Consider the following 17,204-nt stretch of genomic DNA (forward strand, 5'->3'; position numbering starts at 1 on the left):
GTTATTTACGTTATTTAATAAACTTCTGGTGCTGATTTTTTGGCATTGGTACGTCTGAAAATAGTGAGGGTCTCGTCTCGTATAGTGGTTAGGCAGCAAATAAGCTAGAAAGATTACTAACATTGATTACAATTACTACCATCGAGAACTATAGCGATAAAGGCTACCAAAATTGCATAGAGTGCAAACTACGAACGCTGTAGTAATTGAAGTGTTTACAGATTGAAGATTACAATCTCAAAACACGTTTGTACGACAAAGCATCTCTGGCCTCCCTTCCTTAATATGTCTGTATCTTCTGCTAGTATTTAATATACAAAGTGCCAAAAATTTTGTACGCGTTTAACCTACGCTTTAGCGCCCTTTCGCATCAATAAATACGCTACACAATGTATCTATTATATTTATTTTAATATTTCAAGTAATTAATTGGGAACCAGTTTAGGACAGCAATCGGGAAACTCTTTTGTTAAATCTTTTGGTGACAAATGAGTACCTGGAGGAGATGGTTTACTTGGACACCTGCAAACATTCAGTTATAATTAATAATCTGCACTGTTGCATATGGATACTAACGTTAATAATCCCATGGTATTTCCTTCTGCACTAAGACACTTTACTTTTAGACAATAACCAATTGGTGCGGGAACAAAACCAACTCCTTCAGGAATAATTTTTCCATGGTAGTTACATCCCGCTGTAGCTACAACATACATTATTATTTAGTGTGTCGTCTTCAATTACAAATGTTAAGTAAATGAGTTGTTATGGCATAGCTAATGAAATTTTCATGCAAATTGTAGTGTTTATTAGACCATTTAATCTCAAAAGGTTTTAATATACTCCCAATTTCCGTATTTATCTTTCATTCGAGGAGTCTTTGAGGTAGGAAATTAGTCACTAGTAGTGACAAATTACATTAAAAATTGTTACAATTTAGGTTCTATGAAATTGGTAAATCCAATTACCATAGCCAGTCATTTGCTTCAGAAAAGATGATAAATGAAAAACAAGACAGAATGCCATAAAAATATATTCTGTTGCTTACACTCACTACTTATATGAAAAGGCTATTATAAACAACAAGCTAAAAATAAAACTCTGCCTTCCAATATTAGCAGGTGGCAATTTGGGGCGTGTCAAAAGTTTTCAAAGACTTATCACTTTAATTATCCAAAATAGAACGCTTCAAACCAAGCATTTGGACGCTGAGAATAGCAGCTGTTAAATTGACATTTTAATAGGTTTCAATGTCGCTCTTTAACCGTAAGGGTAGATAAAGTGATCACTCGCAAGGGTAGATAAACAAACAGATGATTATCCATTCTAATGGCATCTGTCATTCTTATTTAAAATGGGACGCGAAGCATGATATAAAATAATGTTCAGAACATATGACGCGGTCGTTTCCATAGAAACGGCATTTTCTATGGAAACGACCGCGACGGCAGAACCTAAGCTTGCTATTTTTGAGGTCTAAATTAAATTCAGAATTGTCAGGAGCTTTACAATGATTTATATGGCTTCTACTATAAAATAAAGTTTTGTATTATACACGACGATAAAGGGAAACTAACCATATCGTGAAAGTTAATTCCCTTGTGGCTATGCCAGATTACCACGACAACTTACTTTCAATTTTCTCAGCAGCAAAAGTAAAACATGTAAGCAAAGACACTAAAAGGAAACACTTCATTTTGGAATATTGGATAGCACAACTTGGAAAATATTAGAATGCCGTCTTTAGCAGACAGTTGTCGAATTTATGCGCTTATCTAAGACATTGGACCTTTGCTTTGATAGAGATGATCAACAACAAGTAAATATTTTTAAATACTTTTCATTTTAATTGGAGTTACGTGGAGTTTTGGTTTTAGATTTTGACAACTTCCGAAATTGAAAAACAATGCACTAGTAGTTGCACCTTCCGCAATACACTTTTGATATTCAAAATGGAGTACGTCAATTCATTTGTGAAAATCTTAGATCATACAAACAATGATCTAAGGTGAAAATCCCAGATCAGGATTATTATCCAATTGTTTTTATCGTTTAGTTTCACAACACCCAATAACCTTATTATCAATGTAGATACCCTCTTCTAGAAAGTTTAATCCAGAAACGGAAAAATGTGGTTCTCGATATCACATCCAAACATTATGTTAACGTATGGTCACACAGACAATGTAACAAGGGAAAAAGGTGTTCAAATACAAGTATATGAGACATACACAGTGCGTTCGAGATAAAAGGGATGACCTCAATATCTCTTTCATTTGACGAAATACGAAAAATTTGTTCAATATAATTTCATATGTGACATTACGATCTATCTGATCGCTTATTCAAACGTCCGGCATCACTTCCGATTTAACCGTAAATCGATGCAATTTTGGTTTTCAAATGCAATGCGTATATTTTTTACGATATTTGAAAAGAGCAGTCAATTTGCTGTGCAACAACATGTAATATGCATATGTTGATATACAAAAAAAATAGACAAATTCGATATTCAATATTTGGGAAATGTATGAAATCTAGCATGCCGTGTGTTGTCAGGATGCACGGTGCCTGTTGCATTACACGGGGAGATCGTATCGTGCAAAAGTTGATCTTAAAAACAAGTTATTGTAGGTGTAGGTCTTTTCTGTATGATATGGCACACGGCATGCTAGATGTCATAAATTTTCTAAAATCACGAATTTCTCCATTTTTTAGTAACGGGCGATCAAAAATGAGTTGCTGTCGAGTCGCCTTTGGAAGTTCAAGTTAGGTGCGATTTCCCATGTATACAAAAATTCCAAAGGCGACTCGACAGCAACTCATTTTTGATCGCATTGTATATCAACCATATGCATATTTCATGTTGTCGTATACAGACAATTGATTGCTCTTTTCAAATATCTTAAAAAAACACAAGCATTGCATTTGAAAAACAAAAGTCTCATCGATTTCAGGTGAAATAACCTTGTTTAATTCTTGATCTGTTACATACACGGGGTAGTACATATAGACATTTAATTTTTTCTTTACCCGTTTTGCAAATGCATTGCAATTGCGTTTAAAATAATACCGCTAAATCGCAATCCAACCGGCGAATGTTGCAACATTTTGTTTATCCATTGCTCTTTAAACGTCGCTAGTGTGATTATTGGACGAAACACAATTTGTATCCTATAGTAATCATTGAACAATTTTCATCTACTTCAGTGTTACATTTTTTCTTAACAATTGAACAAATAAAAAGATATAGCCTCAAGCCGAACATCTATTATACAATACCACACACACTAAATACTTGTACAGTTGCCAAATTTCAATGTGTAGTTTAAAACAGGTAGGTAATGTTACATAATTACCAATATCTCATGGAGCCAAGAATGAAGATCACGCGAATCAACAACATTCTAAATTACCAAATATTCACCCCAGAAACCTTAAACGTCTAATATGAACTCATTTGTCGCGATACCTACACATTTTTTATGTTAAAAACTTGAAATTCCTTTCATATTTGTAGGACAACTATGTATAGATATCGCAAGTACCTATACTAACTACTGTTGTGTTGACATTTTTAATCAACTTGCAATGTGCCGTGTGTTTTTACTCAATACCCTTTTAATAATATATTTTAATTTATACTGTCTCAATAAAGGTAAGGTTAATAACATTTGTATTACCAAAATAGAACCACTTTTTTTGATATCTTGTATGCATTAATGATTAAACGCCAATTTTCGTAATGCGGGTGTTGAAGGTCGATTGTGCATTTCAATTCGAATTAGAAAGTATATTACAAGTGTTTTGGACTGTTAAAAATTTCAAATAAATCTTTACTAGCCAATTTTTCTAATCGAAACAGTACAAAAATGTGTACGTGACAAATTCCAGTTATACCAGTAAAGTAATATAGGTAATAGCAAAGAGTAATTATTAAGTATTCTTTGGTAATAGCATAGAGTAAATTGTATTTACTCTATGGTATAACGTTGTCCTTGCATGTAGGTTAATCGTTAATAACTTAATACCTATGTTTACGAAATTTTGCAATCCTACTTCAAATTCTTCAGTCCCTCTATGCCCTATGGTGTTATAGAGGTGTTGATAAATCATAGAAACAGTTCCGTATCACGTATTTGTTAATCTTTGTATTGTATGTTTTGGGTTCGTGGTACCTCAATTGTACATAAATTGATTTAGTCTATGGGCCAACTGGCTAAATTTAAGGAAATGGTATAATTTGGGGGTACCAATTTTCCTTTTTACCACGGTTAGACACATACATTAGGATGTAAAAAAACGATAATTGCCATCTCAAAGTGGTAGCTAATAGAAATGGCGGCCAATCCAAGATGGCGGATGTTGAGTTTTATAAAATTAACTATACCTATCTTTAGAACTATTGGTCCGACTTCATCATTTTCTTAAATGAAAGCTTTTGTGTGTGCTACAATATTGTCATAACTACATTTCCGATAAAATCAACAATTAGTAACTAATGCATGAAGTAAACGAACGGAATTTTTTTTAACTCTTAACATTTAATGAAAACTAAATTAACCCCATCGTTACTTTCAAAAGTTTCATATACACTAAAATCTGCTCCTTCTTCCTTTCTTCAGTGACGTATCCACAAGTTGGCAGTTTGCATGCGCTTGTACACTTTAAGTTATTAGCATTACGTAATGGTAGTTGTCAAGAGCCAGCTTGGTAATTCTACGTGAGGTGATATGGAAGCCAAACTTAGGGTTATCTTTCATCTTTTACTGCTTTTGGAATAGCATCTCTTTGATTTTGACGTACAATTTTCCAATGTATTTTTTGTTTTCACATAATCTATGTCAAATTATCGGCACAGTATACACCTTTCCATCAATATTAACAAACTCTTTGCTGACGTTACGGCTAAAAGCCGTATTTGATCGTATTTATTGTAAGACAGTCAGTCTTGTCAGTTGTAAAGTTCTTGTTTTAAAGTTAAGCGGAAACGTGTATCACGTTTTACGAAGCAATTAGTGGAACTACTGTGTTTATCGAGCAGGCGTCGCTTATCAGAAGCCTTTCTTTAAGGTTTTCCCAGTACTCGTTAAAGGGAGTTTTTTCACCATTAAAGAGCCAATTTTACATCTGTAATTACAACGAAACCAGTGTCGTCCAAGTTGAGATACAAGTTTAATTAAAGTAGAGAAGTGAAGGTTTAGAAACATAATGCGCACATACCAATTCCATCATGATTTGGTATTTGATCATGGCTCTTCAGCTACAATATATCTGTAGACGTAACTACAATGATTTTTGTATTTAGTAATTATTTTAGTTTTGAATCAATTTTTTGATCAGCTAAAGCTGTGAATAATCGTTTATTATTGTACTTATGAGATTTTGTGTATTTTCGGTTTGAAACATTTATTAAACCGAATTTATTTTTGCATATCTTGCAATTTTGATATTCTTTGCATTTGCATGATAGACTTGCATATTTTAAGATGTATTTAAATTTTTGTTAGATTTAATCGATTTTAATTTGAATTTTGAATAAAATTTTCGGATTTTTATAACGGACGCGATAATGAAACATACTGCAATAGCCGAAAGGAAGATTTATTTATTTAATTGAGGTTTAATTTCATCATGTCCAAACTATTTTATCTTTCTCTTTCTCTACGGTGATGATGGGTGATATTGTGGAAAGTTTGGAAATTGCTTCCAATAGTTTGTCCTTTTCTAATGCACATATTACTTTTGTTGATGTAGAGAGAAGTTTCTCTGCTGAGTGCTTATAAATTAATTCTTAGCGACAGGAGACAATCATTTCGTGCAGAAAACTTAGAGAAACATCTTATTGCTAGTGTTTATCGTAATTCCTTTTTTATTAGAAATTATGCAACATATATAATTTTGTATATGTGTGCATGTTTATCAAAACTGTTTGCATATTTTTCACTAATATTCTGCATATATATACGCATCATTTTATAGCACATATAAAGAGCTTTCATTAAAAAAAAAAGAATAATGAAATTGGATCAATAATTCCAAAGATATAATTGACTTTATAAAACTCAACATCCGCCATCTTTGATTGGACGCCATTTCTATTAGCTACCGTTTTGACATGGCAATCATGATTTTTTGACATCCTAATAAACCTGTATAACTACTGTAAAAAGGAAAATTGGTACCCCCAAATTATACCGTCATGTCGACTGGCCCATGGACTAATTCAATTTATTTATTTCGAACAGAGCAGAATCTCTAATGAACAATCTAATTGAAAAAATAATAAATATGTAACAAAGTAACACTGCTAAGCAACCAAAACAACCGACATATATATAACAGTATCACTTTTGTAAGTAGGTGTAGGTATGCGGGGAAGAGGACAATTTGACGAACCCCCCAAAAGTGAACTTTTTCTGATAGTTCTGAAAGGATCATCAATGGTTCTAAAGTTATAAATGCTTTGAGGTTCTCGTCGCGTGGCGTGTTTCATTGCAACTAAAGCTATATATATGGACAAGGGCCGTACAAACATTAATGAAACAGAAACATTAATAAAACGCAATGTGAACTTTATACACTCATAAAGATCACATTAACTTTGCCTTTTGTTCCGTCGATGAATTTTCACATGCGGAATGGCACCTTTAACCATTAGATACTGTTTAAACCCATGCCGGATACACATTAACTTATTTTCTTTTTTTGTAGTGCATGCTTGCTTGCTCGTGAGACGTCCACACGATTTGCCAAATCTGACCGTCGCAGCCCAATTATGCACTACTCACATTATTATTATTATGTAAAAAATCAAGGAAAATTAATTATTAATTATTAATTAATTAATCAAGGCTAATTAGATTTGAGTGAATTAAAACCCTTAATAAGGAAAATTTGCTATTTGTACCTACTTTCTCAAAAACATCCAACCTATTGGCAACACAAGCCGCTTTGTATTGCATGTTTATAGTACGAATTAAAAACTCACTCAAATTCAATTTGAAGGGATTTAAGTGAACTTTTTTGTGGCAGATCAGGTTTTACTCCACCATCTTGTCGGGGGCTACCATTTTCCCTTTGTCGGTATCAACTTACGACGCGTCGGCCCATTTACAAATAAATGTGCAAAAATGCGCTAAAAAGACACTAGGGATGTTGAATCGATTCGGTTCAACTGTTGGTGTATTATATCGCTAAAGCTATGCCAAGTTTCATTTGCATGCAATTCGGTTCATAAATAACGGAGATGTCAAAAGAGTCTTCGTTATATTTTGGTCTAGATTGCCTGTTGACAAACTACGAATTTGATAAAGAATCCATCTGCAAAATTCGTAGTCGGTCCATCAGTTCTTTTTTAAATCGATGGACATAACGCCATCGAGCGAGAGAGCGAACGGACGTTTAAGAGAAAAAATCGTGCTGCATTTTGTTATTAAATTCAATATTCAAGTTTGTGATGATTCATATACACTATGGCCACATAAAATCAATATAGTGTTGTTGAATGTATAATGAGATACGAAGAATCGCACACGATTTTCAGCAGGGGAATTTTTTGATACTGAGCTCGCATTCGGAAACACGATTTTTATAATCCGGCTCATATTCAATAACACTGATCCTTGAATTCGTATAAATCGTTTCACGATAGTTTGACATCTCTGCCGTTTTCGAGTTAGACGAGGAACAGGTCGGACGGACGGACAAAACCATCACATAAGGGGGATTTTTCCTTTGAAGAATTACCTATCCTTAAAAAACCTGTAAAAAGAAAATTCTTTAGTTTTTCGTCAATATATCTAGAATTTTACGTTAATTTTGTATTTCATTGTTGAGGAGCCAGTAATTCCAGAACAAAAAAAAACAATTTTGAAGTCATATTTCAGAGAAACAACAAAAAGGGGGCATTTTCAGCAACCACGCCATCGTAAACATTTTTGTCATCGGCTAGCTGTAGGTCCGTTAATTAATTGTTTCTAAAAAAATGTCGAGCTAACCTAAGACAGTCAAAATTTTGATTCAAGAAGGGAGGTTCAATCTCCTTTTATTGCAAGGGGCTGTTTGAATATGGCCAAGAAAATCGCCATTTATAAAAGGTCGACGAGCGAAGAGAATTTTCAATCGTTGTAAAATGTAAAAGAAATTGTACTATATTTTGCGTCATCGTCACGGTGTAAACTAGATATTTAAAGAAGTCAAAAAACATCAATTTGCTTCGTTGGCAGTTTATTAATCTACATTTAAATTTAATTTACGATTTTTTCCTTGATTTTTACATAGTGATGCAACTGTCTTTTTCAATCGACAATATATCATTTTGCGCTCTCAATACACAAATAGCTATTTATTCCAATTTATGAACCAACACTAGTCGCCTCGGTTACTAAAACGCGAATTAATTCAAAATGTTCCAGAATGACCCTTCATTTCGTACTTAATTAATGACCACCCACAAAATGGCGAATCGTTAACGAAATCCAACATCTTTAATTGTTATTGTTGATTAAACGCCCTCCTACGAATCGAGAAAAGCTAGGGTGGTTAATCATCCCCACATATTTCTCAAACATGTTAGCTTAACAAATCTCACGATGACGAAGTAATTATCATGCCCTAACTAAATCTATTCTCCGAGGCTTCTGAAATCATTAAGAAATAAAACGTCCAAATGGAGCGACGCAGCCAAGAAAACGAATACTATTCCACTAATACAATCCTTTATTGTCAAATTGACCCGCTAAACTTCGACAAACTGTAAACTTTCTCTGATATTAATGGCTAATTGTTCTTATACCCTTACATTTCCCAAAATGTCTAACTTCACAACGAAATTTCGAAGTAAATTTAAATGCGAATCTATCGATATACATACAGGGTGATTCCTATAGTACCTGCCACCGTTTGGGAGCGTGTAGGTGGTGCGTAGGGGAGTATTTTGATATAGGACACTTGGGGTCGGAAATCTAAAATAAGGGTGCCAGAGCCAAATTTACCTTCTGGAATTTCGCGCCTGTAGGTAGGCAACCCAACCGGCCGGCGGTGCACACGGAGCGATCTCAGGCGGCGATGTGTGGCTGACACTTGATCAGAATTTTGTTTAAACCCACGAAATCCCGTCTGCAACGACGCGTATCAAGTGAATAAACACTATGGCACGTTTTACTAACACGGAATACATCCTCCCTCCGCGTCTAAATGCCCATAATTACCTGATTTTCCTGCGCGAGGTGCTACCAGAACTTTTAATGGATGTTCCAGTGAACTTGTACTGGGACCACTGGTTCCAGCACGATGGGTGCCCTGCTCACTACGGGCGGCAGGTGAGGGAACACTTGGACCAAACCTATCCGGACAGATGGATCGGCCGTGGAGGTGCGGTGGAGTGGCCTGCCCGCTCGCCCGACGTCACCCCATTAGATTTTTACTTGTGGGGTGTGATGGAAGCGCACGTCTACGAGACTCCCGTCGAATCCGAAGAGGACTTAATTGCGCGCGTCGTCATGGCCGGAGAGGCTGTTCGCCAGGACATAGGAGTCTTCACGCGAGTTCGAGGGGAGTGGTTGGCTAGATGTAGGAAGTGCATTGAGAACAACGGTGGCCACGTTGAACACTTGTAAACGTTATTGCTTTTGACTGTCGTTTTCCCTCCTTCCCTCCCATGTCGCTTCCTCGCGCTAACTCGCTCTGCATCGCTCCGCGCGAAACGTCGGTCGGTTGGGTTGCCTACATACAGGCGTGAAATTCCAGAAGATAAATTTGGTTCTGGCGCCCTTATTTTGGATTTCCGACCCCAAGTGTCCTATATGAAAAGACTTCCCCTAGGCACCCCCTATACGCTCCCAAACGGTGGCAGGAATCACCCTGTATAGTGTTTAAATTCGTGGCGTATCAACGCTCCACTGAATAAGGAAAAGAAACTAAAAAAACTCCATCTTATCGTCATTTCTTAAGGATGTAATTATTACGAATAACATTTTTACAATCTTTTATATGGAAAAATGTTGAGTTGTACGTACAACCTACCGTTCTAAATTCTAAATCATACATTCAAAAATAGTGAAATACTTTTATAATTATTAACAAGACTTTCTTTGACGTGTTTGCACAGAAATTTCACAAAAGCTATCCCGCAATAATGTTAGTTGAGTTTAGTTAGGTACTACATAACCAAGAGGATTTGACCGTTTAGTATTATTTTTATACGTACTTGGCTACTTGGCATTCGGTAGATGCGATGAAATTGCGCATGCTGTTGCAAGGCCCCATACGGAACGGTTCGCACAAAGGAACAACTGGATCAGTGAGTTACAGTTAAGTGGAAATTTCGTTTCTGGTGTACAATCATGCGCTCAGATGAATGCGGAATATAGATGGCGATTTTTGCAAGAATGACAAAGCGACCTTCAAGAAATACCAGAAGTGTATTGCACCAGAACCTGTACTTGACCGACGACTTATCTGGGATGTACTAATTAAGAAAAAAGAGGCTGCACACGTAATCATTACACTAAAGTTCATAAGTTGCAATAACAAGATTTTGGCTAAATTATTGCATCGCACGAGTCGCAAATTCAGTTTTTTAAAAAGGCGCATTACGCAGACAGAATGAACAGCTTTACGCAATGTCCTACGTGAGATGTTACATGCGGCCGGCGCGGTCGTCGCGGCTATATCAAAGCATGATAGTATATTGTTATGTCCTACCTAGCAAGGATCGCTCGGCACGCAATGCTCAAGCAAATAATTAAATTTTACCATCATGTCAGCATGGTTTCCGGACAGGTATGTCAACTGAAAGTGCTGCGTTTGATCTATTGTCACATTTTTATACCGAGTTGGATCGAAAGAAATTTGTTGCTCTGCTACTGTTTGATATCAGTTGGGCTTTCGATGCCATTCAACCTGACTGCCTTTGTTACAAAATGGAGCAGGTGGGCATTAGAGGTCCTATGCTGAAATTGCTAAAATCGTTTTTATTTGGAAGGCAACTATACATCGACGATCGACTGCGACGGCTCACTTTCAAATATGTTTGAAGTTGACTTGGGTGTCCCTCAAGGAGCCGTACTTGGCCCTTTATTATTTCTGTTATACGTTGCCGAGTTACCAAAGTACATAAAACATCGAAAACTGATCGGTTTCGCGGACGATTCCAATATTGTAGTTTCGGCAGATACTGCAGAAAAATGCGTTCAGCCAACCTTGCCATCGAAGAATTTCAGAACTGGTGTGGTGCAAACAAACTCGTTCTAAATGTGAGCAAAACTGTGCGTTTGCACTTCGGTAAGCTTAAAATGGTCCATGAACCAATTACCCACACTGCCAGGTTCCTAGGCATCATTGTCGACGATGACGTGTCATGGCGGCCACACATTAACCACGTGTGGAAAAAACTTAATGAGGCGTACTACGTGTTGCTTAATTTAAAACGGTGTTTAGATTGTCTAGCACTACTAACTGTTTACTACGCCACTGTTCAATGTTCGTTTAGATACAACTGGACAATGTCTATGTCAATGTTTTTGTTGATCACCAGACAATAAATTATTATGGTCGGTGTTTCTTGTGAGAACTCAGGTCTAGCCTGGTTAACTAATCGCACGGATTAAAATCAAGTAACGATTAGTGTCTGTGTCTGTGTCTGGTGAAGTTATGTAGGGTCCAACATACCTATTGATGGGCACAATAGCCAACGCTATCAGGAAAGAGGAAAACAAAACAAAACAAAAAAAATCATTATAATAATTCCTGTAATTTTATTAAATGGAGTTTATTGTGTAAGTGTTTCTTTGGCTTTGCGTTTGGGTTGAATACGAGTGGGTTGTGATAACGTGGTGTGTTTCTGTGAAGAAGGAGTTTTGTGTTTTTTAATTGTATTTATGGTGTTTATTTGTTCCTGAGGTCGTATTTGTGAGGTTGCTTGGGTTTTTGGTGGAGATATTGCAGTATTTGTGAGCCTGTAGTTCTGTTAAGGTTTTTGCGTTTCGGTTGTATACGAGTGGGTTGTTTCTGAGAAGAAGGAGTATTGTGTTTTTTAACTGTGCTAGGGCGTGTAACTTTATTGGGTGGACCTGTCTTTGTAGTGCATGTTGCGTTACTTGTATTTATTGTGTTTCTTTGTTCTTGAGGTTGTATTTGTGTGGTTGCTTGGGTTATTCGTGGAGATATTACAGTATTTTGTGAACTAGTAGTGCTGTTTAGGTTTTTGCGTTTATTATTATTATTATTATTATTATTATGGTCGGCGTTTCTTGTGAGAACTCAGGTCTATTTATTATTATTATTATTATTATTATTATACATGAACAATTTTAATAGAGCGAGTTCCCGTCCGATTTGGAAGTGTTTGATTTTATGTGTTTGTTTGATCGAGGGCAATTAGGTGTGGAACACAATAATAATAACAATAATTCTTTATTGTCCCAACAGACAGTAGGTCCGTAGCCACAGGGAGGAAGGGGGCGAGGGGACTTCAACCGCCTCCAAAATTTCACTGAAGGCAAATGCAGTATGAGTGACATACAGGGCGTTTCAAAAAGAATCATCCGATTTTGTAGGTTTATAATTTGTTTAGACGCCATTTTGACAATAACTGAGCTGGGCGTTGACAGAAGCGCGCTACTGCTACCTAGCGGAAACCACGCGAAACTCGAGAGCTTCCTCTTACTAACAGTACATTGTTCTATCAAATCGGACTTATAGATGAATAGCAATAAATTTTTAAAATCGGATGATTCTTTTTGAAACGCCCTGTATTCTGTAGGTTTATAAATACGACTCATATCAGTGTGATCAATCGGGAATCCAGCTCCTTCAGAATGAATTTCCTCCTGACTACGACACTGGCAACAGATAGAAACGTCCAAAAAAAGACCAAAGCGAGTCAAATATAAGTAAAAAAAATTTTAACTAAAAAAAATAAACATGATTTTGCTGTGAGGCTACATACATGAAAAGGAAAATTAGATTTGAATAAAAATAACAAATATACAAAAATAATAATTAATTCATTGCATTAAACAACAGCTGAAGTAAAGTAAAGCCATCGTTGCGGTAACTTAAGAGGAGGCGACGCTGTACACACAAGTGGCCAAAACACAATGCGGCGGCGCTGGACCCGACTTCACACAAACGGCAAAAAGTGAAAGCCGAAGGGCCCCGTTAGCAACCTTCCTGTTTTATTTAACTCCTTCCTCTCTTTTTCATGTCAGTTTCCACTTCCTTATGATTTCCTTATTATTTTGTTAAAATACGCACAATTATTATCTAATTCGCAACACCTGCGACCATCTGTTTACAAATTAATTCACTTCACAAAATGAAATAAACTAAATAATCACCTAATACAATTATAACTGTCCCTTATCTTTCCTTTGCGTAATTTTACAAGAAAATAAACAAATTGCAATGCAGCCATTTAATCAAAAATTATCCATCGTCTAAACTACGTAAATTTACACAACAAACCATATACCAAATTTTAAAAAAAATTCATTTCCGCTACATGATAGCTTACATACTTTTGTTTTATATATTTAAAATACTTTTCTACCATTTACAGAATCGAATCGCAATAGTTTTATTCAGGTCTGTATATGGCGCAGTGGCGTGGAAACGCGGCTGCGGTAGTCAGGGTCCCTGGTTCGAATCGGAGGTCGGGCATTGATATTTGTAAATGTATAGAGGGTTGGGTTGGTAGAGTAGCCCTTGGCTGAAACCCCGCCCACTTAAAAATACAGCCCAAAATAAAAATAAATTAAAAAAAATATAATAAGTAACTCAATTCCTCGTTGGAGAGTACATTTTTTGAATAAATCTGTTTAAATTCTTTTCCTTCAGGTCTGTCATGTGGAATACGCAAAGGTTCACCTGTACACGAAAAAATTATTGGAGGCTACGACGTGGGATATTACAAATACGCATGGTTTGCATCTCTAATGTCTAATCATGAAGTAGTTTGCGGAGCATCCTTAATTAGCTTGAAAACCTTGCTGACGGCTGCACATTGCTTTAAGTCATATTTCAAAAACATAATGTTTGGTTTTAGCCGACTATACATATACACTATCGGTAACTTTCCGTGTTACAGAAATGGTGACATGAAAATAGAAAAGATATTCAAGATCAGAATGGGCACACACAATAACTGCAAAAAGCAAACCGATCAAAAGCATTTTCGTTGTTCAAAAATCTACATTCACGAAAATTATTTCGAAGAAATGCCTTATTTTGATATTGCTTTAATTAATATTGTGGGAGAAGCTACAAATTTCATTCCAGTGTGTTTACCATCAACAGGTAGGTATTCTATTTATAATGTAAGTTACTTACTTCGCCATGGGGAATATGTTTACTGAAAGTGTTTCAAATCGGATGGTGCTCCCTCTAAAGAACAGTAAGTCTGGAGTTGGTCATATCACCCGCCCGGGTCAATCATACTATTATGCACATTAAATATGTTGCAGAATTGAACAGTGCATCGAGAGGTAGGGAAGGACTTATTCACGGTTTTGGCAGAATCTATCCCAAGAATGACACTATTCCTTGCCAACTGCAAGAAGCTCGTCTATTAATCTTTTCAGATTACAAATGTCGCAGTATGTTGGAGCGCAACGAACATAATGGAAGTGAACTGCAACACGCATTTTGCGCGGGGTACTTGGATGGAAGAGTGGATGCTTGCTTGGTAATAATGTGAATCATATCCACAAATTTGAAATTCTTAATTGTTCTTGAAGGATATGATAATAGACAGTTACTAACAGTTCCTCCGAATTATCTTATTTAATTTTTTAGGGAGACAGTGGCGGACCATTTGTCGTTGTGAACGAAAAAGGATTATATGTTCAACAAGGTACGATAATCAGCATTGCTTTCTTAGCGTAAGGTGTCACTAATTCACGAATGACATGTAGACTCTGTCTAAATAATATAAACCCTAATCTATAACTTGCCGTTAGAACACAATTCTATACTTAGGAATAACTTCATTTGGGTTTGGATGTGCACAAAAGAATAACCTCGGCGTATACACTGATGTTTCTCATTTTTTGGATTGGATTTCTCAAAAATCAGACAATGGTGAAAATTTGTCAGCTACCACACCCATCGGAAACGGATCAAACAGCGAAGATAATTCAATAGAAAGCGACGAAGAAGACGATTCCACGGGAGCTGATATTTGGAGAAACGGTTAGTGCAAAATCCATGTACTCTAAAAAGCTTTCCCTTTTAGTATTATCCTTATTTTACCGACCAAGCAAACGTAAAATCAACCCCAATAAATCAATACGTTTACGACAAAACCTTCGTCGGAATCTGAAGGCACGCCTGTTAAAAAAACGAACAGCAGGATTCAAAGGTTAAGGAATCATTTCTGTAAATCACAGACTGCATTGTTGTAAATAAAGAAGTTTAAATGATTTCCATTCTTCCCATTGCATTACACTAATAATTTCTCAAAACCGATGTGCGGCCTATCGATCTCATTTTGTGATACTCTGAACAAAATGTGTTATAATTATGCCCCTATTGAGCACGCGCGAATGTGAATCTTTGTACCGGGATGCAATAAAACGTCGTAATGCATCCAAGAATTTCACCGTCGATAAAAAAGATCGTGCACTGCTCGGTAAACAGCTAAGTGAAAGCTTTCTATGCTTCATCAACTTCGTCTCGTGACTTTTATCATTGTTCTGAATTTCGTTTAAACCATAAAGGGCCCTCCCACCATTTCGAAGCTAACAAATGATTAGCTGAACATTCTGGAGAATTCATCGGATCTAATTCACCTGGTACAACTCTCCAGCGACCAGATTTAGCCAACTGTCCCATCTCGCTAATTCGATTTTTCACAAATACATTGCAGGTTCCGTCTCGTGCAATCAACGATAGTAAGTACCGTTGTGGAAGCTATCTATATTGCTGTATGCATTGATCCTTGCCAGAAAGGACCAACACAAAACACTTCAAACCAGGCTAGCTCTTCAATGATAACTTTTCTCGGTGTAGATCCACACCCGGATAAATTCTGACTAACACTTACAATTAACTTTGGGCGAGAATCAGTAAAGTTAATCGTAATTGAGTTATCTGCTCATCGTGAAAAAGGTCCGAACGAACACACAACTTGCGTGATATTACACAAACAAAATTTTATTTTACAAATACACAAAATTTAAACAGCCAATACAATCCCGTTAAAATGCAGATGGACCACATTAAATTAAAATTCCACATGAGTGTTTAAGAACAACATTACAATTAATTACCAAAAAAAGTTACTTACTGTTTTTTTAGTCAAAATATCCAAATAAAATACGTACACGCAAATCACTAATCAATCCGACGCAAACAAAAAAACGTCTGATGACACATGAAAATACACTTGGCTTTACTGCTTCCTTCCTCCGATGCTGTCGTAGTAAAGTTTATCCTTTTCTTTCGCTAACATACCCCTTATCAGGAACTTGAACTTGCCGTACACACTCCAAACACATTGACTCAAAAAGCTTGCACATTCGTCTTCTTCGAAAACAGCACAAACGAAAACCAAACTTGACAACTAACTCGAACTTGATAACAGTTCTTCACGTCAACACGTAGTCGGCCACGAACTAGACCTTTTTCTCTTCTGAAGAAACGCACTCGAAACCGTTATAAACGGACCGTAACTCGGCCTTGGAAACCAACAAAAGGCGTCTTCTTTCCCCGTCTTCTCGTATTTAAATCAAAATTAAATTAAATTTCTTTATCAACCAATAAAAACTGCATAGAAACGACAATAACCAATACAACGAAACTCAAATACTCACGTCCATACTAATTCTTAGAATTTCCCTTATCTAAATCAACATTTCTACCTAAGAATACAATTTTTTTCTTAATGATTAAAATTGTCACGTTATCTCTAACAATTACCTTTATCTTTCGTAAATAAGCGAAAAGCTTAATCGAAACTGTCACATTCGCATTAATGAGCACCTTGATAAAATGATAAATAAAATTGAGGTACAAAAGTTCCTTATTCTAATAATTCCAGAAAATACTCATTTATAAAGGAGTTAATCAAATGAACTTTTGCAAATTGAATTTTATCACTGCTTCCAAGAACAAAGGACTGCTCGATACTTCGAAAACAACACGTGCATGTCTTCATTCAACCATCTCTGCAGGTGGAGGATCGGGCTGCCAAAGGAACT

At 36.2% G+C, this 17,204-nt stretch overlaps 2 protein-coding genes across 2 annotated transcripts; one reads left to right on the forward strand and one right to left on the reverse strand.

Annotated features, from left to right (window-relative positions):
* Window positions 1-385: 385 nt before the first annotated feature.
* Window positions 386-1,784, reverse strand: LOC116164470. Its single transcript, XM_031478657.1, has 3 exons — window positions 1,633-1,784; window positions 577-703; window positions 386-522 (listed from the first exon to the last, which is right to left on the reverse strand). The coding sequence occupies exons 1-3, from the start codon at window positions 1,694-1,696 to the stop codon at window positions 426-428; spliced, it is 288 nt and encodes a 95-aa protein (XP_031334517.1). The 5' UTR covers window positions 1,697-1,784; the 3' UTR covers window positions 386-425.
* Window positions 1,785-3,538: 1,754 nt separating this feature from the next.
* LOC116163954 (trypsin-like) lies at window positions 3,539-15,369 on the forward strand. The gene is made up of 7 exons (XM_031478082.1): window positions 3,539-3,658; window positions 13,843-14,038; window positions 14,093-14,301; window positions 14,469-14,689; window positions 14,800-14,857; window positions 14,983-15,195; window positions 15,239-15,369. The coding sequence occupies exons 1-7, from the start codon at window positions 3,592-3,594 to the stop codon at window positions 15,367-15,369; spliced, it is 1,095 nt and encodes a 364-aa protein (XP_031333942.1). The 5' UTR covers window positions 3,539-3,591.
* Window positions 15,370-17,204: the final 1,835 nt, after the last annotated feature.

This window comes from Photinus pyralis, unplaced genomic scaffold (assembly GCF_008802855.1).
Source record: "Photinus pyralis isolate 1611_PpyrPB1 unplaced genomic scaffold, Ppyr1.3 Ppyr1.4_LG2, whole genome shotgun sequence".
NCBI classification, from domain to species: domain Eukaryota; kingdom Metazoa; phylum Arthropoda; class Insecta; order Coleoptera; family Lampyridae; genus Photinus; species Photinus pyralis.